General features: G+C 42.8%; 2 protein-coding genes across 3 annotated transcripts; one reads left to right on the plus strand and one right to left on the minus strand.

Annotated features, from left to right (window-relative positions):
- On the minus strand, positions 1 to 12,115 carry IFT20 (intraflagellar transport 20). 2 transcript variants are annotated; one of them, XM_072138183.1, is made up of 5 exons: positions 11,674 to 12,115; positions 9,158 to 9,286; positions 7,071 to 7,156; positions 4,557 to 4,660; positions 1 to 1,934 (listed from the first exon to the last, which is right to left on the minus strand). In XM_072138183.1, the coding sequence occupies exons 2-5, from the start codon at positions 9,282 to 9,284 to the stop codon at positions 1,853 to 1,855; spliced, it is 399 nt and encodes a 132-aa protein (XP_071994284.1). In that variant the 5' UTR covers positions 9,285 to 9,286; positions 11,674 to 12,115; the 3' UTR covers positions 1 to 1,852. The 2 variants fall into 2 exon arrangements, with proteins under 2 accessions (XP_071994284.1, XP_071994283.1); XM_072138182.1 differs by having other exon boundaries at positions 9,158 to 9,289; positions 11,674 to 12,110.
- On the plus strand, positions 11,786 to 25,552 carry TNFAIP1 (TNF alpha induced protein 1). The gene is made up of 7 exons (XM_072138180.1): positions 11,786 to 12,224; positions 14,874 to 15,215; positions 17,960 to 18,129; positions 20,282 to 20,371; positions 22,288 to 22,340; positions 23,560 to 23,755; positions 25,293 to 25,552. Exons 2-7 carry the CDS (start codon positions 15,002 to 15,004, stop codon positions 25,527 to 25,529), a joined length of 960 nt encoding a protein of 319 aa, XP_071994281.1. The 5' UTR covers positions 11,786 to 12,224; positions 14,874 to 15,001; the 3' UTR covers positions 25,530 to 25,552.
- The last annotated feature ends 982 nt before the right edge of the window (positions 25,553 to 26,534 follow it).

The raw sequence follows: 26,534 nt of genomic DNA on the forward strand, positions 1-26,534 counted from the left end.
TTATATTAATGAAATTTTATAAAATAAAATAACGTACCAAAGGCACTCAATTATAAGATACAACCAAAGCTCGCACACTTTTACAACCAAGTTAATGCAGAATAAACAAAGCAAAATGTGAACCCTGTGGACTCTTCTGCGGAGCGGGCATGCTCCGTCTATATGCCAGCATTCTCATCCGCCCGTTACTGTAATAATCACTGTCGTGGTCAGTCTGTGAATCATGGACCACAAAGTGTCCTGTTTCATGGACTGACCACAGTGTCCAGAATGGGACTATGATATATGATGCAAGAAATCCCTTCTGCTATGATCTGTAATCGTGATTTCACTGGGGGAGAAAGGAACTCCTGGTATCATATATCACTACAATGCTTGGAGTCCTGTCCTGGACACTGGTCACTCCGTGAAATCCGGCCACTGCAGGTCCATGACTCAAGGACCAATCATGAAATTCGAATCTGCCCTCACTAAAAGCTAACACGAGTCAGTATAAGGAATACATACAAATCCGTATAAAGTCTGCACACTGTGATAGAAAATATAAGTGAAAACCAACTGTTTAACCACAGTCTAGTCATAATCACTTCAAAAGCAGATAATTATAGGTATAAAAAAGAAACTGTGGAATTATGCAAAAATATGAATAACACGCATAATGATGTACATGACACCGGGGAATGTAATGTTGGTCCACTTTATGACTTATGTGCACATGGCACTTCATAGTTCAGTTGGATTCAACCTTTGAAATGTAGATAATACATGTAATTGAATAATTAATCTGCATTTTGGGGACTGTTGGGTCCCGGGCAATTTTTGTGTTTAATATGTGGCCTCTTGCTGTGTTTCCGGCTGTAGCTAGATAATGGATAATGTAAGAAAATACAGAAGTTGTATGTATGTACCCCACAAGGAACGTAGGTCAGGTTTAGGCAGTCCTGCTATGTATATTATACCTGTATGATTCTATGTACCAGAAACATTGTTAGGGTTATGTGCATCATCCTGGTACCTAACACATGCCATGCTACATACCTATTCAAATAGCGATGGTCTTATCATAGAGATAATGGGGAAGATTTCTCAATGCTTCTACGCCAGTTTTCTGAAATAATTCTAATTCCGCAGTGCAAGAATTTGCAATTAAAATAGTAAATACGCCACACCACGTGGGCACGGCGGCAAGTGAAGGGGTCTGCCTTCTTTTGAAAAGCCACCAAACTTTCGTTTGCTGGTTTTACACAAAACTACACCAGGTCACACCTGGCACAGTTTTGCCTGACAGCCGCGCACCTCCCGCTGGATGCATCAAGAGGACGTATCTGGCGAGACAAAGGGGGCATGGCCGCATTCATATGCCTATGATAAATCTCACCCAATGTGTAGCTGTTTTACAGATGGCCACGATAGCAGGCGATAGTCTTCTGCTGGAAAAGCAATGAACTACAAATTTAAAAACCTGCTCAGATTTGGGGGCAGTGGACTGTCTCGGTCTATAACATGTTCCAATTAGGGAAATATACATAAAATGTTTTCAGTCATTTTGTATAATAATTCAGAGGTTTCGGACTCCCATGATAATCCAAGGAGCGGAGTATAAAATAAAGCCATTCTTTTATATACTTTGTATAGTCAAAAAGCACAATTCTGCGACATATATGAGATTTTTCAGAGGTGTAGTGTTAGATACACACTGGTTCTTACAGGAGGTCCAAGGCCTGGAGTCTGAACAGTCTTTTAATAATGGAGTCCCAGTTATAAAAAAAAAATTAAATAAATTGCAATATTGAAATGATCTGGGGGATGCAGTCAGTACCAAATACGGATCCTGTAGAGAATTTCTGAAGCATTACTTCTGTAGGATGAATTGGTCTATAAATTCATTCTGCTCTGCTTCCACTTTGCACAGTGCCTCATATTCTATTCGATACCTGAAAATTAAGTTAGTTAAGTAAAGTTAGGAAAATACCGAAATAAGTTCACATTCAGCTGATTTGAGGCAGAAACGTCTTAAACCTAAAATCCTATTCCCATTACCTGGACCTCTGGTAGGTGTATGGATGACTACAAGCATCCATTAAAGGGATTGAGCTTTTACCCCACTAAACTACCAGCCGTCTCAGGTAGGATATGAAATGTCCTTTCTAGAATTCTCTCTTTAATGTGAAATCTCACATGAAAAGAAACAAACCAGGCTGCTGTGCTAAGGGGCTAATGTTAATATTTAATGTTAGATTGTATGATACTTACAATCCTTCTCCATATCTGGGAGAAGTCAGAGTGTATTGCACCATAACAGACCAAACACGTTATCTCATGACTTGCCCTTTGAGCTTTGCTTTGGGTCACAGTTTGAAGAGCAGCAGTGGTGGAAAGGGATCAATAAGGTACTTTAATTTTTTGAAACCCATAATGAGGCCACTAAAAAAGATTTTTTTTGTCATACTGTAATATCCCTTTAAAAAGGGTTGTACCAAGTTTGATTCACATTCGCTATTCACAAGGGTGGCCGTCTCCACCACCGTAATAGACACAGTGCACTGTATCTGACACTCCAAAAGCAATGAAGGGGGTGGCAGGAGGCATGCTCAAGTAGTGAGATTATTGTGGGGTCCCAGACGTCAGACCCTCACCGATTACATTGCTATCCTCTATCCTGTAGAGAGGGGATAACAAACTTGGTACAACCCTTTAAGGATGTGGATTATGCCCCCTTGATTCCGGTACTAAGCATGCACACTGGTTAGGATTGTCTGCATCTACATTACCATCAGGGAAGGAGACTAAGCATCTTCTAGGCACCTGTGTGATCAATGAAATGTCTGACCATCTTATCACTGATCATTGATTTCCAACTATTGATAAAGTTATTTTTGTGACAGAAGGAAGATTCTGATGTCAAGTTTCAGAAGCTCTGAACAAGAACATATTCAGCTTCTATCAATAAGTTTAATGATCATTGAATCAACCAATGACTACAACCGATGAGAACTGCCAGAGACAATCCCAGACTGACTCATTTAGCAATAATCAATGAAAGCAGCTTAGCTGCCTAGTGGATGTCTGATCATCTTGTTATAATAGAAGTTCAGACGGCTACTTTGTCTCCCCCTGGTGCCAGCACAGTGCAGTGCTGCTTGCCCATGGTGGCTCATACATGCAGATAGGTCAGAGCTTGTATGGAGGGTTAGAAAATGCAAGAATCTAAATAAATGATCCAGGAAAAACACTAAATTACAGTTAAAGGGATATTCTCGGCGAACATGCAGTTTTCATCCCAACCAGCAGGAGAAACCTTTAAAGGAGCACTCCAGTGATAGCTGATGAATAGAATTATACTTTGTGCAGGGTCTATAGGGAGGAGCATGTTGCTAGTTTCTAACAAGGTTTTAGGAATACAATAGGAGTCATGCTCCTACCTTCAGGACCCGCACAAGATATAAGTTGATTGAATTTGCTTTGACGAAGTGTTTCTTTAAAGAGAACCCGTCATGCAAAATAACCCCCCTAAACTAAATATATTTTCATAAACTGCCATTAGACAGCATTGCCTCTATCCCTTCATTGTCCCTCTACAGGCCTGTAAACCTAAGCAATGAGGTCCTAAAGCTGTATGCAAATGACCTGTGAAATGTCCAATGAAGCATTAGCATATTCAAGCTGTCCACTCTATTCATGAGTGGGAGGCACAGCCACACCCCCAGTGCTTGACTGACAGCCTGTATAATGATGTGAGGCTGTATAATGATGTGCTTGCTGGTGACCACGCCCCCTGCAGCCTGTGTGTGCATGTGTGTGTGAGATACAGCAGCTCCAGGCAGCCATGTTACAGCAGAACATGTCAGATTCATGTGTAGCTGATGTCTGTGTCTCTCACCTGTATATTAGGAGGATGCAGCATGTCAGCAGATGACATACACACACTAGCCATGCTTTACTATACATTACACACAGACATGAGCAGGGGGAGGAGAGGGGAGGGGTAACAGGGGTGACATCACTGCCTCTGACCATGTGACCAGCCTCATTTACATAATAAAAAATAGATGATTTTACAATGATTAATGTATGAAATAACTAGATAAAGGCTGGGATGGGATCCTTGTGAGCTGCTCCAACAGGTAGTAGTGACAGGACTAGTGGCAGAGACCTGATGACAGGTGTCCTTTAAAGGGACGATCCACTTTAAGCAAATAATAGATATGGTTTGTGTAAGAAAAATTTATACAATTTTCCAATACACTTTCTATATCATTTCCTCTCTGCTTGCTGTCATTCATTGGGAAGCTTTTATGCTGACTTCCAGTGGATAGAAATATGTCCCTGGTCTTGTAATGGACACGCAGACTGTTAGCATCACGTGACTCTGATTACTCTCCGTGATTCAAACAGAATCCTGCGTGCCAGTTTTCTTACCACTGGAAGTAAACCTAGAGGCTTTCTATAGAATGACAGCAAGCAGAGATGTAGAAAAAAGTGAATAATTGATACAGAAGGTGTAATGGAAAATTGTAGATTTTTTCTCACACAAACATTTGGAGCTGTGGCCTTACCTTTCTAATTGCATCTTCTTCTCTGCTATTAGCGCCTGTAGCTGCTGTTGCTGTGCTTCTCGCTGCTTAGCAATTGATTTTAACAGATTACGAGCTCCAATGGCCTGGAGGTCAAGAAAACACAAGACAATGGTCTTTGTTGTTATTAGGGAATACAAAATAAATCTGATCACTAAGTTTTAGGGTTATTTGATGTCTCATATCTGATGAAATTTCTGCGACAACACTTTATATAGTAAAGGAAGAGTAGTGCAAGTACCGTATATAACTGGGAAAACTTATTGACTCGAGTATAACCCTAGGGTGGGAAACGCATTGGTCACAGCCTCCCCGAGTAAAGAAGTGCCCTGCAGCAGAGCCCCTGGTAATAAAGTGCCCTGCAGCAGAGCCCCTGTTAATAAAGTGCCCTGCAGCAGAGCCCCTGTTAATAAAGTGCCCTGCAGCAGAGCCCCTGTTAATAAAGTGCCCTGCAGCAGAGCCCCTGGTAATAAAGTGCCCTGCAGCAGAGCCCCTGGTAATAAAGTGCCCTGCAGCAGAGCCCCTGGTAATAAAGTGCCCTGCAGCAGAGCCCCTGGTAATAAAGTGCCCTGCAGCAGAGCCCCTGGTAATAAAGTGCCCTGCAGCAGAGCCCCTGGTAATAAAGTGCCCTGCAGCAGAGCCCCTGGTAATAAAGTGCCCTGCAGCAGAGCCCCTGGTAATAAAGTGCCCTGCAGCAGAGCCCCTGGTAATAAAGTGCCCTGCAGCAGAGCCCCTGGTAATAAAGTGCCCTGCAGCAGAGCCCCTGGTAATAAAGTGCCCTGCAACAGTGCCCCTGGTAATAAAGTGCCCTGCAGCAGAGCCCCTGGTAATAAAGTGCCCTGCAGCAGAGCCCCTGGTAATAAAGTGCCCTGCAGCAGAGCCCCTGGTAATAAAGTGCCCTGCAGCAGAGCCCCTGGTAATAAAGTGCCCTGCAGCAATGCCCCTGGTAATAAAGTGCCCTGCAGCAGAGCCCCTGGTAATAAAGTGCCCTGCAGCAGAGCCCCTGGTAATAAAGTGCCCTGCAGCAGAGCCCCTGGTAATAAAGTGCCCTGCAGCAGAGCCCCTGGTAATAAAGTGCCCTGCAGCAGAGCCCCTGGTAATAAAGTGCCCTGCAGCAGATCCCCTGGTAATAAAGTGCCCTGCAGCAGAGCCCCTGGTAATAAAGTGCCCTGCAGCAGAGCCCCTGGTAATAAAGTGCCCTGCAGCAGAGCCCCTGGTAATAAAGTGCCCTGCAGCAGAGCCCCTGGTAATAAAGTGCCCTGCAGCAGAGCCCCTAGTGATAAAATGCCCTGCAGCAGAGCCCCTAGTGTTAAATGGCCTGCAGCAGAGTCCCTAGTGATAAAATGCCCTGCAGCAGAACCCCTAGTGATAAAATGCCCTGCAGCAGAGCCCCTAGTGATAAAATGTCCTGCAACAGTGCCCCTGGTGATAAAATGCCCTGCAGCAGAGCCCCTGGTAATAAAATGCCCTGCAGCAGAACCCCTAGTGATAAATGCCCTGCAGCAGAGCCCCTAGTGTTAAATGGCCTGCAGCAGAGCCCCTAGTGATAAAATGCCCTGCAGCAGAGCCCCTAGTGTTAAATGGCCTGCAGCAGAGCCCCTAGTGATAAAATGCCCTGCAGCAGAGCCCCTAGTGATAAAATGCCCTGCAACAGTGCCCCTGGTGATAAAATGCCCTGCAGCAGAGCCCCTGGTAATAAAATGCCCTGCAGCAGAACCCCTAGTGATAAAATGCCCTGCAGCAGAGCCCCTAGTGATAAAATGCCCTGCAGCAGAACCCCTAGTGATAAAATGCCCTGCAGCAGAACCCCTAGTGATAAAATGCCCTGCAACAGAGCCCCTAGTGATAAAATGCCCTGCAACAGAGCCCCTAGTGATAAAATGCCCCGCAACAGAGCCCCTAGTGATAAAATATCCTGCAACAGAGCCCCTAGTAATAAAATGCCCCGCAGCAGAGCCCCTAGAGATAAAATGCTCTGCAGAAGAGCCCCCAGCAATTCCAGTTGCTCCCTGTGGCTTCTCTTCCATTCAGCTCTTCGTCTGTAACAAAGCGGGTAGAGACGCGTCCATGCGCTATGCCTGCCGGCACACACTAGAACATCAGCAGCGACACCACCGCATCATAGTGTGCGCTGGCGGGCATAGCGCATGGACCCGTCTCTACTTGTTTTGTTACAGATGAAGTGCTGAATGGAAGAGAAGCAGTCGGGAGCATCGGGCAGAGCCGGAAGGTGAGTATGGAAGTTTATTTTTTTTTGTAGACTCGTATATAAGCTGAGGTGGTGTCTTTCAGCATATCTTTGGTGCGGAAGAGCTTGGCTTATACACGAGTATATACAGTATATGGATGTGCATGGTGTTAAAAGACCGCATTTGTAATTCTGCATCTTCATTAAAGAAATTACTAATTACATATTTGAGCATGTTTCCAATGTGGAGTATGTTTTTATTTTAAATCTAAACAAGTGTTGCCCTGATGTCACATAATAGATCTTACCTTCATTTTTTCATTCTCGGTTTCTTTAGCCAGTTGATCCACTAGCTCTATTAAACCGCCAACTATTTTCTGAAAATCATCTATTTCTGAAATGCAAAATAAAAAATTATAGATATTTTATATTCTATAAAATTATACAATGTTATCAGGATAATAAAGGTATCCATTCTAAGTAGATACAGCTCATATTTAAGGGATTCTCAAAGAAAGACAATCAGTCTTAAAGGGAACCTGTCACCAGGGACCTCATTTTCACTAAAGACAGGTTATAGAAGCCCATCACACCTGCAGTGCAAATGTCTTTCTGCCTTTTCTAAGCATTTGCATTACAATATAATTGTGTGTTATAACTTACCTTGCACCCTGACAAACTCCACTGTGTAGTCCCAGGGGTTGAGCTTTGTTTGGATGCTTTTAAAAAAACAACATGTACTTCAGGCTACCCCCTTCTTTGAGCTCCTGTACAGCTCCTTCCACCCCCACTGGTGTCTATTAACTAGGCTGTGACCTCTGAAGGAGCAGGATGGGGGAGCTGTACAGGAGTACAAAGGTGGGGGGTGAGAACTGAGCAGTATTTGCAGCCTGTTTTTAGTGAAAATGAGGTCCCTGGTAACAGGTTCCCTTTAAGATAGAGATTGCTATATACCCAATGCTGCTGATATTAGCATAGGTGGGAGCATAATGCTCTCTACACTCTTATGGCCATGCCACCATATTGCAGCTTAGACCCAGTTCACATCTCTGTTAGGCCTTCTGTTATTTCCTTCAGTTTTTGTGAGCAAATACTCCTACACACAATAGGTGCATTTTTTTTTTCAATATACCTTACCTCCTTATATTTGCTCAACCACAACTGGTTTTGACTCACAATAACTGAAGACCTAACAGAGGTGTGAACTAGGTCTAAGTCTGCATCCGGCTCTGAACAATATAATGAAATCAGCTGATTGATGCAGAGCCCAGGTATAGGATCCCTATTGGTCTCCACATAATGAACTGTTCATGGGTAGTCGGTAATTGTCAGTGTTTGTAGCACAACTGCCAAATCACACCTCAGTTATTTCATCAGTTACTTTCAGCTAAAACCAAGAGTGATGATAAGCCAGAAGGGAAATATTTGCACCTGTTCCTTGTGATCCATTACTAATGCACTACAGGATGTTATCGGCACATGCCTCTACCCTTGTGATCGGAGTCAAAAGACTTGAACACACAACACACTGCATTTAGAAACACAATCCAACTGGCCCAATCGCATGTGGATGGAAGCAGCACATGTTTTGCATGTAAACAATACAGATCACAAAGAGATTCTTACCAATTGAATATGTGATTGCGCTTCTATACGTAATCCAACTGAAACATGCAATACTTCTGAAATGTACATGTACACATTGTTTTTCTATATTATGATAATGGTTCAGATAACGACCTATGACTACTCAGAATTAAAGCCATCCTTTTAAGTTGCTATTAGAAACTGCGTTATTGCTTGTCATTATACTGGCCAACAAAGAGAACATTGTTTTGCCTACATAATAATACTACCCAAACTAGTCCGGTTGTTGAAAATCCTCAGAAGTGAACAGAATAAGCCCTCATGCACACACCCATTTATTACCCACTGTTTCAGTGGCTAGAACACAATCCTATAGCTTTCTATGGGCTAAGGTATTCAGCCTTGGTTTCTATGGCCCCATGAATGAAACAACGAGCCGGCCCGGCATACTCTTATTATTGTTATTGGCAGGCTTGTGGTACAAACCTGCAGATGACACTCGGGACTGTAGTTTGCAGATGTGAACTGCACAAGAGGACTAAGGGTCAGTTAACATCTTAATTATTTCATCAGTTATTTTGAGACAAAATTGGGAGGGATGGAACACACAGAACAGGTAACAATACTTTTTGCTACACCTGATCTCTGTGTAATGTCCACTCCTGGTTTTTTATTCACAATAATGGATTCAAAAACTGATGAAATAATGACCCTTAGGTCTTCAAAGGTTTACCACCTCAGGCGACTGGTGTTTCCATTCACAGAAAGTAACCAGAGTTCTTAAAAATAATTAGAAAATGTAACCTACTTTCTACAAACTCTCGGCATTCCTCTTTTAGTTCTGTGGTTTGCTGGGAGACATCCGGATCCAAGATGCGTAGCTTGTTGAGGTCGTCAAAGTGTAACCCAGCTTCAGAGAGCGAGTCTTTAGCCATTGCTTCTGTGTAAAAGGCAAAATATAAAATTATTGAAAGTGAATTTCAGTCGAAACCATTTTACTTCTACAGATACATTGTAGCAAACTATTATGTCAAGGGAAAGATCACAGAGGATAGTCTAGGCCGCATACGTCTCTATTAGGACTTGGTAAATGTTCAGCCACTGAATGCAAACACAACAAGCTTTACAGATCTTGTTATAAGGAACTGAAATGTAAATATATGGAAACTTTTATTTTACTCTGTCTAGTGTGAACCATTACAAGTAAACGCCTTCCAGGCTGCTCTCAGCAGTTGTAGATTTTATATCTTATGTAAACAGATATGCCTGGGAACGAGTGGCAACACAGTCAGCTGTATCCACCTCGGCTCCACAACAGTCATTATCAGTGGGTAAAGATATTCTACCAAGTGATTTTTGTTTTGTTCATTTTGAAAAAATTTAGATAAATATGGCCGTTGGCACACGATCGTAGAAAGTCAGTGAAAAAACGTGCACTGGACAGATTTCAGAGACCAACCATAGTGCAGAGTGCATCATAGTGATATATGATACCAGGAAATACAAGTCGCAGGAAAGAAGAGACTCCTTGTATTATACTGTGATGCTCGGATTCTTCCCCTCTGCACTATAGCCTGTCCTAGAAATCTTTTTTCACTGACCAACCAGCGAAAAGGTTTATCTGGGGCTATGTTTATATCTGCATGAAAAGCTCTGTCCGACGATCTATCAAAGATCACCCAGAAAATGCCATAAATGACAAACAGCAGATCGGAAGCCCTACTAGCCTCATTATAGTCAATAGGGGAGTTTGGGCTCCATTGGTGTCCGTCACTTTAAACATACAGGGACCCCCAAGGTCTAAGCCACTAAATATTAGCGGAAATCTACCATCAATATCAAGCATGATAAACCAGAGACAATTATTCAAAGATTTAGACACTGTGACTGTGGTAATCTTCTTATATTTGTTATACATAGCCTCCTTCCTTCTTTAAAAAAAAAAATCAACTTTAAGGGCACCTACCACCACGATTCTACCTATAAAGGTAGATTGGGTGGTAGGTGGATGTAAGGGACGTGAGGATAGCCCTTTTTAGAGCTAATCCTCACGTCCCCGCTAACTTTTAATAAACTTTATTCCCTTAATATGTAAATTTAGTTATGCAGCTACTGGGGCGTGGAGTAGCCGGGCACGAGGCTATACGGCGCGGCTACTCCACGCCCCAGTAGCCACGTTTCTCCTCCTACCCTGTTGTGTGCGGGTAGGCGGAGTTCTGCGCATGCGCAGTAGCTCCGGCCTCAGAGCTGTGGCTGCTCAGCCGCGGACCTGCGTTCTGCGCATGCTCCATACTCCACGCCCCAGTAGCCGCATAAGTAAATTTACATATTAAGGGAATAAAGTTTATTAAAAGTTAGCGGGGACGTGAGGATTAGCTCTAAAAAGGGCTAATCCTCACGTCCCTTACATCCACCTACCACCTGATCTACCTTTATAGGTAGAATAGTGGTGGTAGGTTCCCTTTAAACTGTACCAGGCGCACTTCAATCTCCCGCTGTGTGCTCTGCTGCAAAGATTATCTCCGGCAGAGGGAGAAGTTCTGAGGGACCATGGGGAAGAGGAGACAGTGTAACAACCTGTGAATCTGCAGCATAGAGGGGCTCTGGTTACACCCCCAGAACCCCTATGGCTCATTAGGGTAATTTTAGATTATGTTGATTTTAGATAGAAGAAGGCCATGGATAACAAATATAAGAAGATTACCACAGTCACAGTGCCTGGATCTATGAGTAATAAGTGTCCCTGATTTATCATGATGGTTTCCGATGGTAGATTTCCTTCACTAAGAAAGTGTGCAATTATTTGATGTAAAGCTGTCTGACTGTCTGCATCAAATACATACACTAGGGGGATGATTTGCCACAGTTTTCTGCTGTCACTGCTTCTGAAATTATAGCAAAATATTGTGCAGTGGAAGAATTTGCTAATTAAAATAGCGAATACGCCACGTAGAGGGGCACAGCGGGTGGTGGAGGGGCCCGGCATGGGGCATTACCCTTTACAGTCTCCATATCACTATTTCTCATCTATCTCGGTTGTGATGGCTGGACACTAGCTGCTATGATGTCGCCCATACACTGCACACTGAAAGGGGAGGAAAAAACTGCTCCATGCTCATACTTGGAAAACTTTGGGGTCAAATACAAAACTCACTACTATCTCCAGCAGTCTAGTGATGGGAATACACCTTGGAGAAACAAACTATAAGTTACATTGGTTCTTAAAGACAAACAAAGCTATGGACGTCCCTTATAAGAAAACTCTAGTGTCTGAGAAGGCTGATAACAGAGAACACTAACTCCATTATCGAGTAACAGCATTACCTGCCCTCACAGCTGTCCACGGACCTTTCACTTCCCTCCTCCGACCCCGGCTGCCACGGAGACAGCCGGCTATTGTTTACTGACGTCACTTCCGGGAACACACTCCTGGTACCATAGAGACGATGCGGAAGTAGCTTCGCTCGGCGGCCATCTTGTGTGAGGGCGCTGTGCCCGTGTTATGTGTAGTCATATTTATGTGAAGTCGAGGCTGCTGGTAACCCTAATGTGTAGGGCAAAAATGAGATAACACAACCGTAAATATAATAGCTATGTTACAAACGTGAGGCGTCACCACAATGCACAGGTGCCTCACAGGATTCTGGGACTTGTAGTTTCTTCGTAGTCACTTAATGAAGGCGATGGGCAGGGCAACGCGGAAGGAGAGACTACATGTCCCAGAGAGCAGCGAAGCCAGTGACTTCCCTGTCCTGTGGTGTGAAGTGCAGTTACTGGGGAAACTGCCACCGGAAGTGACCTCATTCTGCTGGAAGAGAAGGGAGAAGTGAGGGAAGAGGTGTGAGCTGCAAGCGGCGCCCGGACCCTGCTGACAGGTGAGACCCGGGGCTGTCACTGCCACAGGAAGGGGACCGGGAGCAAGTGCACAGTGCAGGGAGACACACACATAGGAGGGCAGGAGATGAGACTTGTGGTACACACACACACAGGAGGGGCAGGAGATGGGACTTGTGGTACATACACACACACACACAGGAGGGGCAGGAGATGGGACTTGTGGTACATACATACACACACAGGAGGGGCAGGAGATGGGACTTGTGGTACATACATACACACACAGGAGGGGCAGGAGATGAGACTTGTGGTACATACACACACACACAGGAGGGGCAGGAGATGGGACTTGTGGTACATACACACACAGGAGGGGCAGGAGATGGGACTTGTGGTACATACACACACAGGAGGGGCAGGAGATGGGACTTGTGGTACATACACACACAGGAGGGGCAGGAGATGGGACTTGTGGTACATACACACACAGGAGGGGCAGGAGATGAGACTTGTGGTACATACACACACAGGAGGGGCAGGAGATGAGACATGTGGTACATACACACACAGAGGAGGGGCAGGAGATGAGACATGTGGTACATACACACACACAGGAGGGGCAGGAGATGAGACTTGTGGTACATACACACACACAGGAGGGGCAGGAGATGAGACTTGTGGTACATACACACACAGGAGGGGCAGGAGATGAGACTTGTGGTACATACACACACAGGAGGGGCAGGAGATGAGACTTGTGGTACATACACACACACAGGAGGGGCAGGAGTTGGGACTTGTGGTACATACACACACAGGAGGGGCAGGAGATGGGACTTGTGGTACATACACACACACAGGAGGGGCAGGAGATGGGACTTGTGGTACATACACACACACTGGAGGGGCAGGAGATGAAACTTGTGGTACATACACACACACACTGGAGGGGCAGGAGATGAGACTTGTGGTTCATACACACGCACAGGAGGGGCAGGAGATGAGACTTGTGGTTCATAAACACGCACAGGAGGGGCAGGAGATGAGACTTGTGGTACATATACACGCACAGGAGGGGCAGGAGATGAGACTTGTGGTACATACACACGCACAGGAGTGGCAGGAGATGAGACTTGTGGTACATACACACACAGGCGCAGCGGGAGATGAGACTTGTGGTACATACACACGCACAGGAGGGGCAGGAGATGAGACTTGTGGTACATACACACGCACAGGAGGGGCAGGAGATGAGACTTGTGGTACATACACACACACAGGACGGGCAGGAGATGAGACTTGTGGTACATACATGCACACACAGGAGGGGCAGGAGATGGGACTTGTGGTGCATACACACGCACAGGAGGGGCAGGAGATGAGACTTGTGGTACATACACACGCACAGGAGGGGCAGGAGATGAGACTTGTGGTACATACACACGCACAGGACGGGCAGGAGATGGGACTTGTGGTACATACACACACACAGGAGGGGCAGGAGATGAGACTTGTGGTACATACACACACACAGGAGGGGCAGGAGATGAGACTTGTGGTACATACACACACACAGGAGGGCAGGAGATGAGACTTGCACACACACACTCTGCTTTTGCAATCTTATATCTCTGAGTTGTGGTGAAGATATTATTATGACAGAACCAAGTCCTTCATTAGTTCCTTCATAGTTCCTACACTTATAATTGATCCTGTGGCCATTGTTGATCATCCGGACCTCTCGGCAGTGCAGCCTTAGGCTTTGGGCCTGTCACTGCAATCTATTATGATATTTTATACACTGATTTTTTGGAAATGTCTTCTGCTATGTGAGATTAATAATTTTCATATATTAGCTTGTGTCTCCTCTCGTTCCACAGGCCTAGTTATCGTTATAATCTTCTGCTTTCCCAGCTACTCTTGTAGAGACATTCTCTAATCCTTCATTTGTTTGGTGTCCTCTTAGTCATCCATATAAAATCGTAGGAAACCGGATGAAGGATCGTCTGAACTGAGATTTAGAAGGATTAATTTTAGCACAAGGCCCATCCCATAGGACTATAAAGGAAATGAGCTCACAGTGAAAGCCAGTGATATGGCTGCATGTCTACCTCTCTTTCCTGCCGGATTCACGGAGGGAGAGTGTTTATCCTTACATGGAATAGAGAAAAGATAAATCTAGGGAAGTAGTGAACTGCGCAGAACTATAAGTTTTGAAACCAAGACTTGTAGATTGACTCTCCCTCTGTTGCTTTTGGCATTTTCACAGTCCTGAAGAATAATCTGCCTAATTTTTCCATTTTCTCTGCTTTATCTTATTCTCTGTTCTGCAGTCAGTCCCATGATGTCTCAGCACAGCATCACAGAAGCATTTCTTCTAGCTGGGTGTACACTATAAATATACAGTTATTGAGGCCGTGATGTGAGCCTCTAATTTATAACATATCTGATTCCTAAAGGTAACTGTGGTGGGAGGTTCTTTTCCTCACTCCTGTTGACATCCATTGTGGTACAGGCAAAATACAGGAAGATCTGATCTATTGCTTCCAGGCCTCCATCCCAAGGTCTTAGAGATAGCAAGGAAAAGAACATTGACACATGTAACACCATAATGGAGCACATAGGAAGGTTTTTATGGAGTGTCCCTTTTAATGATAGTAACTGTCGCCCCTTTATCTTCGTTTCAGAGTTGCGGATAAGTTAGCAGGCTTTCCCTTCCTGCTAACTTGGTTGTGTCCTCCACGTGCACCCTCCCACCACGGCGGCACACGTGAAGCCCACCGTTTGCAGAGTCATCGTTTATTTGCAACGCGAGATGTCTGGCGACACTTGCCTGACGGCTATGTGCCCCGCTTCAGGGGCCAAACCAAAAACCTACAGCTTTAAAGGGGGAAGCCTTGGGAACAAATATGTGCGGCTGAATGTGGGAGGATCTTTGTACTACACCACAGTGCAGGTCCTGACCAGGCATGACACTATGCTGAAGGCTATGTTCAGTGGACGAATGGAGGTGCTGACGGACAAGGAAGGTGAGAGAACCTCTAGTTTACAGATAACGTTTCACATCTAGATAGAACATTTACAAAAAAACGGTCCCTACAAAATGGTATCTCAGGGACCATAAATTACAATGGCAGTAATCACAATTAGAATTAATCTTATTAAAATAAAATTTTATTATAATAAACTTAATTATCTAAACCTGAGAAGATTTAAAATGCACAAACAGTATTGATGGTCCTGCTCCATGCTGCAGCTTCATAGGCTGTTAGTGTTTTCAGGAGCACTTTCCCCTTCCCCTCCCCTGTGTGCTAAGCTCTCTGATGCTGTGAGATTACAGCTGGTAGAGGGGGTTGGGGGGTGGAGAGTGCAGAAGGGGATGGGGAGATTGTCTCCTGCACAGTGTAACAGCTTGTGAGGCTGCAACATGGGAGGGAGCTCTCAGAGCCTTTCTGACTCATAATTTTTAAAATGCACCAAAATAGAAAACCCGTTAGGTATGGGCATGTAAACAAGATACCATAGGGTAAGATAGAATAATACCAAAAAGAAAAAGTTTCATGGAACACAGAAACATATAATTATACATAAATATACTTTATTTCAATCAATGTAGATGTAAAAACCAAACATAATACAGCATACATGAACGGACAACAATGGATTAAAATTGTGTGCATACCAAATAGCGGTAGTAACCAGCCAATACAAAAATACCCCACTGTGTATCAGTAATAGGTAGTAAAAGGTAAGCAGTAAAATAAAACAATTATCTAAAAATGTACATTACAAAGCTGTAAACCGATGGCTGTAATACTATACCAAAGAGAGGACCACAAACAGACAATGCCCCAATGGCCCCAATAAATACTGGAGACCAATATAAGTAGGTGTCCCTGGGTTCTCATGCTAGATTTTGATGGTAGATTTCATTTAACAGGCAAATATCTAACTCGTATGGTGCCCCAATGGGGCATTGTCTGTGTGTGGTCCTCTCTTTGGTATAGTATTACAGCCATCGGTTTACAGCTTTGTAATGTACATTTTTAGATAATTCACTCTTGGGTATTGTTTCATTTTACTGCTTACCTTTTACTACCTATTACTGATACACAGTGGGGTATTTTTGTATTGGCTGGTTACTACCGCTATTTGGTATACACACAATTTTAATCCATTGTTGTCCGTTCATGTATGCTGTATTATGTTTGGTTTTTACATCTACATTGATTGAAATAAAGTATATTTATGTATAATTGTATGTTTCTGTGTTCCTTGAACCTTTTTCCTTTTGGTATTATCATAATTTTTAAAGTTAATTTTAGAAGGAAACAGGCAATGAATTACAAATATGATGGTAGATTTCCATTAACCCCTTCGCAACTGCCCAGCGTACATATATGACGATCGATCGTGAAGGGCATCTCTTCATACATGGCAGGTGTCAACTAACTGCTGGGAACTGACACATTCTGAGTTGACCACATTCGTGACAAGCAGCATATATAGAATACATTGCAATACGGTTGTATTGCAGTATATTTTCTAAGTGATCAGACCCCCTAGGGTTCAAGTACCCTAGGGAGGCTATTATAATGGTTTCAAAAAGTTTAAAAATATATGAATAAAAAAATAAAAATTTTCAAATCACCCCCTTTCCTTAAAACTCAAATAAATATAAACAAGTAAATTCATAAACCCCATGAATCCCATTACGGTCAGAAGTGCTGAAATTTATGAATCGTCACTTTTTCAATGTTTTGCTTCCTAAAAGAATTTTAATAAAAAGTGATCATATTGTCGTACAGAATTGTAGCAATGAAAATGTCATCGCAGCCCTCAAAAAGTTTTAAATCTATAAGGATGTGCAGCTGAATTTTGTACTTTACCCCGCAAAGAGTTAAGGGAGGGAGGGGTTTAGAGACCTCCAATCGGGGAAAAACTCCATACAGTGAATGTCACGTGAGGTGATGGGTAATAAATACTGGAGACCATTATAAGTAGGTGTCCCTGGGTTCTCATGCTTGATTTTGATGGTAGATTTCATTTAACTGGCAAATATCTAACTCGTATGGTGTCCATCCTAAATAAATGCATGAATGCCAATTATAAACCACAACAACAATCAATACAAAAGCATAAAAAACAAACAAACTGTCAAATCAACAGTGAGATATGAAACGGAGTGGAAGGGACTGAGCCGTAAATTAATTCATAAGCAAATCGTAGAACATAATGGATTAAAATCCAGCAACCCAGTGTAAGTGATGGAAAGTAACAGAGATCGGTGATCAACAGGCTGTGACCACATCCATCACAAGTACGCCATGTCACAAACCCAGCGGTGTACCATCCAGGAGGCGAGTCGAGCCTCTTGCCTCAGGAAGGACCACATGCGGTAAGATCAGGTGTGAAGTCACTTGCTATTAAACAGGACCTGCCACCTAAAAATGACTCTCCCGGTGTCAGTAGGGGTATGAGACAATGCATGGAGGACCCATTTACTAAAAGATTTACCTGGTATATTACTTCTGGATGAGGTGGAGGGGGCGCAATGTTATAAAACTCGCCTCAGGCAGCAGAGAGTTTAGGTTCTTCCTGCACCCACCCCTTCACCACGTCCAGCATGTGTTTCACACTCAAGTTCATCCCCAGACAATTACTAGGTTACAATTCCCCAGATGAAGCTTTGTGCAGACTATTATTATGTAGAATAATATCCTGTAGGGACGTTCTTTAATATGTAGTACTTTTTTTTTTTTCTTCTTCTTAGGCTGGATTCTCATTGACCGCTGTGGGAAGCATTTTGGGAGCATTTTAAACTATCTCAGAGACGACACGATTGCGCTTCCAAAGAACAGACATGAGATCAAGGAATTGATGGCGGAGGCCAAATATTACCTCATTCAGGGCTTAGTAGAGAAGTGCCAGGCAGCGTTACAGGTGAGAAGATGCTCTACCTCGCCCTTTCACTCTGTCATCTTTACTTTGATTTCTTTTCTGACATGTTTTACGATAACTTCTACTCTTCAGCGCGTTTGATACATCTACTCAGACCAAAGAAAGATGTTCCAGAAAGTTTGACGCCGAGCTGCTCTCTGAAGTTCATCATAGCTAATAGACAATGCAGGGTTAGGATTGATTCATGTTTTATTAGAGATCAGGATTAGTGTCTTTTTTTCAGAACATGAGGTGAATGACTAATCGTGGGACGTTGATTCAGTGATGGGATAGCTTACCAGAGGCACCAGTAAGGGAATGAAGTAACAAGACAACACAGATGTATAGACATGTGTTATATCACATACCAGGCACAGGAATCTGACCAGCGACTGAAGTCCCTTTGTTACACATTATAACATAATGTTGAAGGATAGCGCTAGAAGAAAATATTGATTTGTGTAGTTTGGAGTGGTAACTCCGATTGCCAGGCTTACAAATTCCAGATTACACCGGACTACATTTTTCTGGCTGAATAAACATACACCTTGTGTATTTTTGAGTAGTATTTTTTAGCAGTGAAGGATCACATCATTTGCAGTCAAGAGGTCAACTGCAGGAAATCCATTACTATCCTGTCTTTCATTAATAAACAGATGGGCAATTCCAAATGTAAATTCCAGTAACAATGATAAAATTTACAGTTCCGACTTGCATACAAACTCAATCTAAGATTAGGAGAGGCAGCAGAGCTGAGTGTGTCATTGTGTCTTATATCTGTCACATCTCTCTTTTTTAATGTCAGATACTAGTAGACTGTTCAGAAGCTAAATGAAAGTGTAGATAAACCCTGTACCCTGATAATCTAAGCACATTGTCAGCACACAGCATCTCCTAGTACAGAGGAATCATGTAGTGTCTTCTCAGATAGTGCCCACCCACACTGCTGAATCTTACACTGACCATCACTGATGGGATCAGTGTAAACTTGCCTGTAGAAGTGTCTGATGCTTTTGCGACCTATGGTGGGACTAACATTTTATACATTTTAGGAATAGAAAACGTTGGGGCAGATTTAAAATGACTTTCTAATATTAAACTTTTGCTGAGTTGTATTAGACAGTAGTAACTCATTTCTGTCATAGCCCTTTTCCAATTTTACTATTAGTTTTGTTATATCTGGGGCTTTTTATTTGAGGGGGAAGTCTTTCTTCATAATGGCTTTGTTCCATACGCCTTGCAAAGTTCTAGGGTCATAGCGGTGGAATACTGGCAGTTATAGCAAGTGATGGGCATAACATCTATGATGCTCTGGAGGGTGTGAACCATTAGCAATGTGGCATTGCCTGTGTGCCCAAAATACTTGTATATGTTGTGACCACAACAGTGATCGGTGCCTGGACCTATTATTATTATTAATAATAATAATAATAATAATAATACTTCCTGTATTTATGTAGCACACACAGATTATGCAGCGTTGCACAGAGCCGCCAAATCTGTCCCTGTCCCCAATCGGGCTCACAATCTAATCAACCTACCAGTATGTTTTGGAGTGTGGGAGGAAACCGGAGGACCCGGAGGAAACCCACGCAAACACGGAGAGAACATACAAAATGTTTGCCAATGTTGACCCTGGGACTTGAACACAGGTTCCCAGCGCTGCAAGGCTGTGAAGCTAAACACTAAGCCACCGTGCTGCCCATTACAGTTGTTAGCAGTGAGCGTTACCTATATAATAAAGCAGACACCCCACTCGTATTATTTTGGGGTGCCAGCTGCTCTCAATGTTTTGACACTCTCTACCTTAAGGCATTTTCAATGCATAACATAGCAACTTCAGGGAAAAGGTTTAGTAAGTGCTAACATGACTTTTCTTCTCACCACTCCTAGATAATTTCTGATCACTAACAGGAGATCTATTATTATAAGTTTGATCCCCTGGGAGTGTTAAACTTTGAGAAATGTTCTCCATACAATTTTCATCCATAGAGAATGACTGCACAGAGCACCAGCTGTCTGCAGCCAGCCCAATCTTCAAACCTATTTCTGTCCCTTTTATAATCCAGGACATCATAGGGTGGAGGGGCAGACACGACTGCAAACAATGCACCAGATTTTCTCTTCTAATTGTCTTCATTTTTCCATCTTTCAGGATAAGAATGAGTCATATGAAGCCGTGTGTAATATCCCTATCATCACGTCTCAGAAAGAAGAAGAGAAGCTGATTGAATCATCTGCCAAGGTGCCTACTCCACTGATGTATTGTTCAAGTCGGCTCTTACATTAGGCATCCGCTGGTCTCCAGCATAGTAATAGTGTTATTCTAAGCCCCATTTTATCATGGAACTGAGCCTGATGCTACAGACACTTGTAGAATAATATGGCACTAACTAACTTATTTCACTGAAGTAGCCTAACAATTAAATGTTTTCGCTGCAAGATGATGGATTGTATGACATGACCACCAGGAAGTAGAGGCGCCAATGTCAAAGTATAACCTCAGACCGAGTCATTGGGTCACATTTATTAAAGCATTTTTTAAGTGCACTAGAAAGAACATGCAAACTGCTTGCACATGTGTTTATAAAGTGTCTGCATCGGTTTTTTGTCGCTGCTGCACTGTGTTCCTAAAGGGGCTGTTAGTGCTTTATTGGAGTTTGCACCACATTTATTACTGACGTGCGCCACAATTCTGCAGCATAAACAAAGTACACCAAAAAAAACATGGTGCACACTTCCCGAACAGTGCCGGGGGCGCCAGATGAAGACCGTGCACTAGTTTTAATGAATCTGGCGCCCTCTGCACACTCCACGGGCAACTGCACATGTATTGCCTTGGAGCACTAATGCTTTGGGTGAACCAGACACAAGCAGAGCAAGGTAAGAAGAAAAGGCACACTTTCTGCCTAAGTAATGGTTGACAACAAAGAAAACTAGGGTATGTTTATTGACGAACGTTTGATCCATATTGGTCCAATTTAAATATATAGCGACTTGGTTATAGAGCAGTGTATGTGGTTGTTGGTGCCATAAAACATGCACAATGAGAAAATATTGTAATACCGGAGTACAAATTTTAAGATCTTGGATTAAGAGTCTTTGACCATGTTGTACTGGAGAGTGTTTTGTGCCTTCAGGATTAAAATATGTGAATTTGGTACTTATGAAAATGTTTTGTGGCAGAATCTACAAGAAATAAGCGATGCCTTAGAGTGACTTTTTTCTGTCAAATTGAATATAACGTTCAGCAAGTGCCAGTGATTCCACCTCCAGACCTGGTAAGATCTAGACAAAGGTCTGTTTGAGGGAATTGTTAAAGGGGCTGTTCAGTTTCAGCAAATAATTTGATAATGTTTGTGTAATAAAAAGTTATACAATTTTCCAATATACTTTCTGCATCAATTCCTCGTGGTTTTCTAGATCTCTGCTTGCTGTCATTCTATAGTTGGCTTCATTGTTTACTTCTTGTTAATATCAACCGATCCCTGGTCATATGATGTTACACAGGTGCTCATCTCTAATTCCTGTAATATAACGAGCGGTGCACCTGTATGACATCACACGACCAGGGATGTAACAGGTCGTGCACCTGTGTGAAATCACATGATCCGGGAGCGGTTTATATCCACAGGAAATAAAAAATGGAGTTTCCTTTGGAATGACGGCAAGCAGAGATAACATAAGTATAACATGAGGAAAAGTACACAAAGTATATTGAAAAACTGTATAACTTTTTATAAATTTTTTGCTCAAAGTGGACTACCATCTGGTAGAATACAGGCAGTCCCCGGGTTACGTACAAGATAGGGTCCGGAGGTTTGTTCTTAAGTTGAATTTGTATGCAAGTAGAAACTATATACTTTATAATTGTAGATCCAGACCAAATTTTTTTTGGCCCCAGTGACAATTGGAGTTTAAACATTTTTTGCTGTAATGGGACCAAGGATTATCAATAAAGCTTCATTACAGACACCTTACAGCCGATCATTGCAGTCTGGGACTATAGTAAAGCATTCAGAGAGCTTCACCAGAGGTCACAGGGGTCTGTCTGTAACTATGCATTGTCTGTAAGTCAGGTGTCCTTAAGTAGGGGACCGCCTGTACTTTAAAAATTGTCCATATTATCAGAGGTAATGTAATTTATGTGTTTCCCAACAGCCTGTGGTCAAGCTCTTGTATAACAGAAGCAACAACAAATACTCTTACACCAGGTAAGTTACTACTGCTATCAACATTCAGCTTAAAATCGAAGGACTTGCCGAGAGGTGTTATAGTGTAATTTTTTTTTTCTTCAATCTTTATCTGCAAGTCATCATAGTCGTCTTTTCCTTTTGGATTATCTTTATGTGTCGATTCTTTCAGCACAAATGTAATAATATCAAAAGTAGAAGCATGTTAATTATTGATCCATATGATTTGATTTTCACTGAATGTTTTTGTATCCATTTCAACCTGATTATGTAAGGCCAGTTTTGTTACCTTGAAAGCAAACACATTTATCCAGGATCTTAAAAGGGGTATTCTCATCTGGGCATTGACAATTGAATCTACCTATGTGAAGAAAATTTCCCAGAAATGTAGTCATACGGTCTCTTAGAAATGAGATGGGTTTTCCTTGGATATGACCACCTCTGCTGGAGTGATGGCACAAAGATACAAATACTTTTTGCATATGAAATGACCAGGAGTTGCTCGATGTCCACAGCCATCCTGTGGTAATGGATCTAGGTGAGCGATCAGGCCTCAATAGGGCATGGCTGGCCACCACTGTCGGGGTGCAGGGGGTGGTCTTATCCAGGGACAGCAATTATATATTACAATACATTCAATTGAAGAAATGTATCTATGTGGCACAAAAATTAAATGTGAATGTCTAGATGGGAATTATCCCTTTAATATGTAGCGTTAGATAATTCTGAAACGTAAACTCATCCTGACAGTTAAAGGGGAATTCTGTCAGTGCATTTTGGGATGCTAAACCACACACAGTTCCTTTATGGACCGGTGGTTTAGTGTCCTAAATCTCCCTGTTTGCAGCCAGTGTAATGAACTCTTCATTGAAGCGAAAAGGAGGTCAGTATGGGATTGTGGTTTAGTGTCAAATTGACCTGTACGAGAGCTTTTTGTGGGCTCCGTTTACAAAAAAACCCCAAATTTATACCACTTGGCTTAATGTGAGCCCAATGAAGCACCTTGGACTTGCATTTAGGGGAGTGTTGTATGTTTTGTTTTATATTAAGCCTGCAAAAAAGCTCTCATGCAGGTAGATTTTGGACACTAAACCACTGGTTCATACTGACCTGTAGTTTGTTTAGGATCCTAAATCAACCTGACAGGTTCTCATTAAGATGCCCGATATACAACCAAGTTGTAAATCTTCATTAATATGATGTATTTGTTTTCTTCTTTAAATGACTGCGACTATCACAGCAACTCTGACGATAACCTCCTTAAGAATATAGAGCTGTTCGACAAGCTTTCCCTCCGCTTTAACGGGCGAGTCTTATTCATGAAGGATGTGATCGGAGATGAGATCTGCTGCTGGTCCTTCTACGGTCAGGGACGAAAGCTTGCAGAGGTCTGCTGCACCTCCATTGTTTATGCCACCGAAAAGAAGCAGACGAAGGTAAGATCTTCTAAAAACCTTCACATCTCCCCCCAGGGGCGTAAATAGGAGAGACGGGGCTCCACAGTAGACTTCTGAATGGGGCCTCACTACCCCCTATATAAATAAATAAATATATATATCTATATCTCACACACAGTATATACACACATACATACAGTACCATTCACACGAAAGTATCACATATGCACACACACGCATAAATACAATATCATATATAGTATATACACACCACACACAAATACAGCATATTCACACCCAATACAGACAATAGCCCTGATGCCTGTGCCCCCGGACACTACGGCCCCATAGCAGCTGCTATGGATGCTAGCCCTGCAGTTTCTCCCCTGTCTCCACCATTGGAATCTGCAGCAGCTACACAGATCAGTGCAAGAAAAATGCTGTAAAATATAAAAAATAATTATAATGTAATTGTTTTTTAAAACTTCTACATGAAGTGCTATCTTTGAATGTTATTTAACCAAAAACAGAAGTAAATACAACAGAAATGGAGATATGTATTTCATTTATACAAATATACAGTAAGGAGAAATTCAAGGAAAATAAGGGCACTACTGGCAGACCTCGATTTAGGATATCGGCCTCCGATTCGGGGAGCATACAGGCACAGTTTTCAGAGTGTGTTTTGCAGGGAAACAATTAGATGGTTCTCTGACTTCGATAAATAGTCAAGAAAGTCTTCAATCTTTGCGAACAGAGTAAGTAGAAAAAAGTCGTCACTCACCGTTTTTCTTAAAACTTACCTGCATCTTGCCAAGATGAAGCGCTAGGACAGCGTGAAACGACTCGTCCCTCTCACTCTCACCTTTTTCCCTGCTGTCGCATATCTCTCCCCGTGTAACAGAACAATTTTGTAACGATGTGAAATAAAAGAAAAAGAAGTTTTAAGAAAAATGGTGAGTGCCGACTTTTTTCTACTTGTTTTTGGCAGAAAATGACTGAACAGAATGGCGCTGTATGAACATACCCTAAGCCTCTGTATACATCAACAAATGCAGACTTGATTTTATAAGGGTATATTCTTATACCCTTTACCGTAACTTGGCCACAACCACAATTTTGCCCTAAGACGGTGATGGCTAACCTATGGCACTAGTGCCAGAGGTGGCACTCAGAGCCCTTTCTGTGGGCACTCAGGCCATCACCAGAGATGACTCCAGGTATCTTCCTGCAGTCCCAGACAGCCCAGGACTTGCTGTGCACAGAGCTATTTTAAAGTGACAGCTCTACCAGGGACTATTTTCTGCTTTATTGGTGTCCTCAGGGGCTGGTATCAATGAAAACTGTGACAGAGAAGGGAGTATAAATCACAAATTAAATTTCTGTGTTGGCACTTTGCCATAAATAAGCGGGTTTTTGTTGTAGTTTGGGCACTCGGTCTCTAAAAGGTTTGCCATCACTGCCCTAAGACCTTGTATATGAGTATACAGATTTTGTGCATAGGTCTTGCAGCTGTTTGTCTTTTTTCGTAGTTTTATGTGCAGTCTATAACATGTGTTTCTCGCTCACTGATCAGGTGGAGTTTCCAGAGGCAAGGATTTATGAAGAAACATTGAATGTGCTGCTTTATGAGACCCCTCGAGTGCCAGACAACTCTCTACTGGAAGCTACAAGCCGCACGCGCAGCCAGGCGTCTCACAGCGAAGATGATGATGGGTTTGAACTCCGAGACAGAGTTCGTCGTATTCATGTGAAGAGATACAGCACATATGATGACAGACAGCTCGGGCACCAGTCTGCTTACAGAGATTGAGCCTCATAAAAGTTTTCTAAGAACGCGGTGAAGTTTTCTTTACCTAGTGACTTTTCTAGACCAAAGAGGTCTTGTAGGAAAAAAAAAAAATCTAGTCCCCACTTTATAACTTTGAAGACCCATAGGCATGAAGTTAGGAGTCCTCCTGTCTTAAGACTTGAATGGATGACTATAATTTTTTTTTTTCTGGTAATTTCCCTTATAAGCCAAAGATGTTTTACTAAGGCGCTTGATTCTGTCAATTATCCACTACCTTCGGCACCCCATGACACTGATTGGGGCGTCACTCATGCTTTTAAGCAACACGTCCACTAATCTTTTCAATAGTGAAATGTGTTGAAATATCTCTGCTTTTTAAGTTGGACCCCTGCAGAACACTAAAATACCACAAACTGGTAAATATTTTTGCCACTATAAAATCACCAAGACCATAGGGCATTTTCTATGACTTGGATTTTCATCAGCTTCTTCATTGGGCCGAAATTATTCTGCAACCCCTTAAAGGAAACCTACCACTTGAAGTGGCAGGTATAAGAGGGAACTACCGAGCACCAGCTCAGGGTGAGCTGGTGCCGGAGCTTATTTTTGTTAGTGTTTTAAACCGCAGTATCGCGGTTTAAAACACTTTTTAAACTGTATGGCCAAAGCTGCTTCGGTGCAGGGAGGTACGCGCTCGGCGCACCATGCGCGCGACGGTGCACGCGGCTACATAGGAAGTGAAGGAGAGCGCGTACCTCCCTGCGCCGAAGCAGCTTCGGCCATAAAGTTTAAAAAGTGTTTTAAACCGCGATACTGCGGTTTAAAACACTAACAAAACTAAGCTCCGGCACCAGCTCACCCTGAGCTGGTGCTCGGTAGTTCCCCCTTATACCTGCCACTTCAAGTGGTAGGTTTCCTTTAATATTTTGCTATTAATACCACTGAATATACTATACTAATGTGTAGTACAAGACACAGCCACTACATAATGAATGGCAATGTCTGATATAGAGACTACCATACCAT

Source organism: Engystomops pustulosus, chromosome 2, assembly GCF_040894005.1.
Source record: "Engystomops pustulosus chromosome 2, aEngPut4.maternal, whole genome shotgun sequence".
NCBI classification, from domain to species: domain Eukaryota; kingdom Metazoa; phylum Chordata; class Amphibia; order Anura; family Leptodactylidae; genus Engystomops; species Engystomops pustulosus.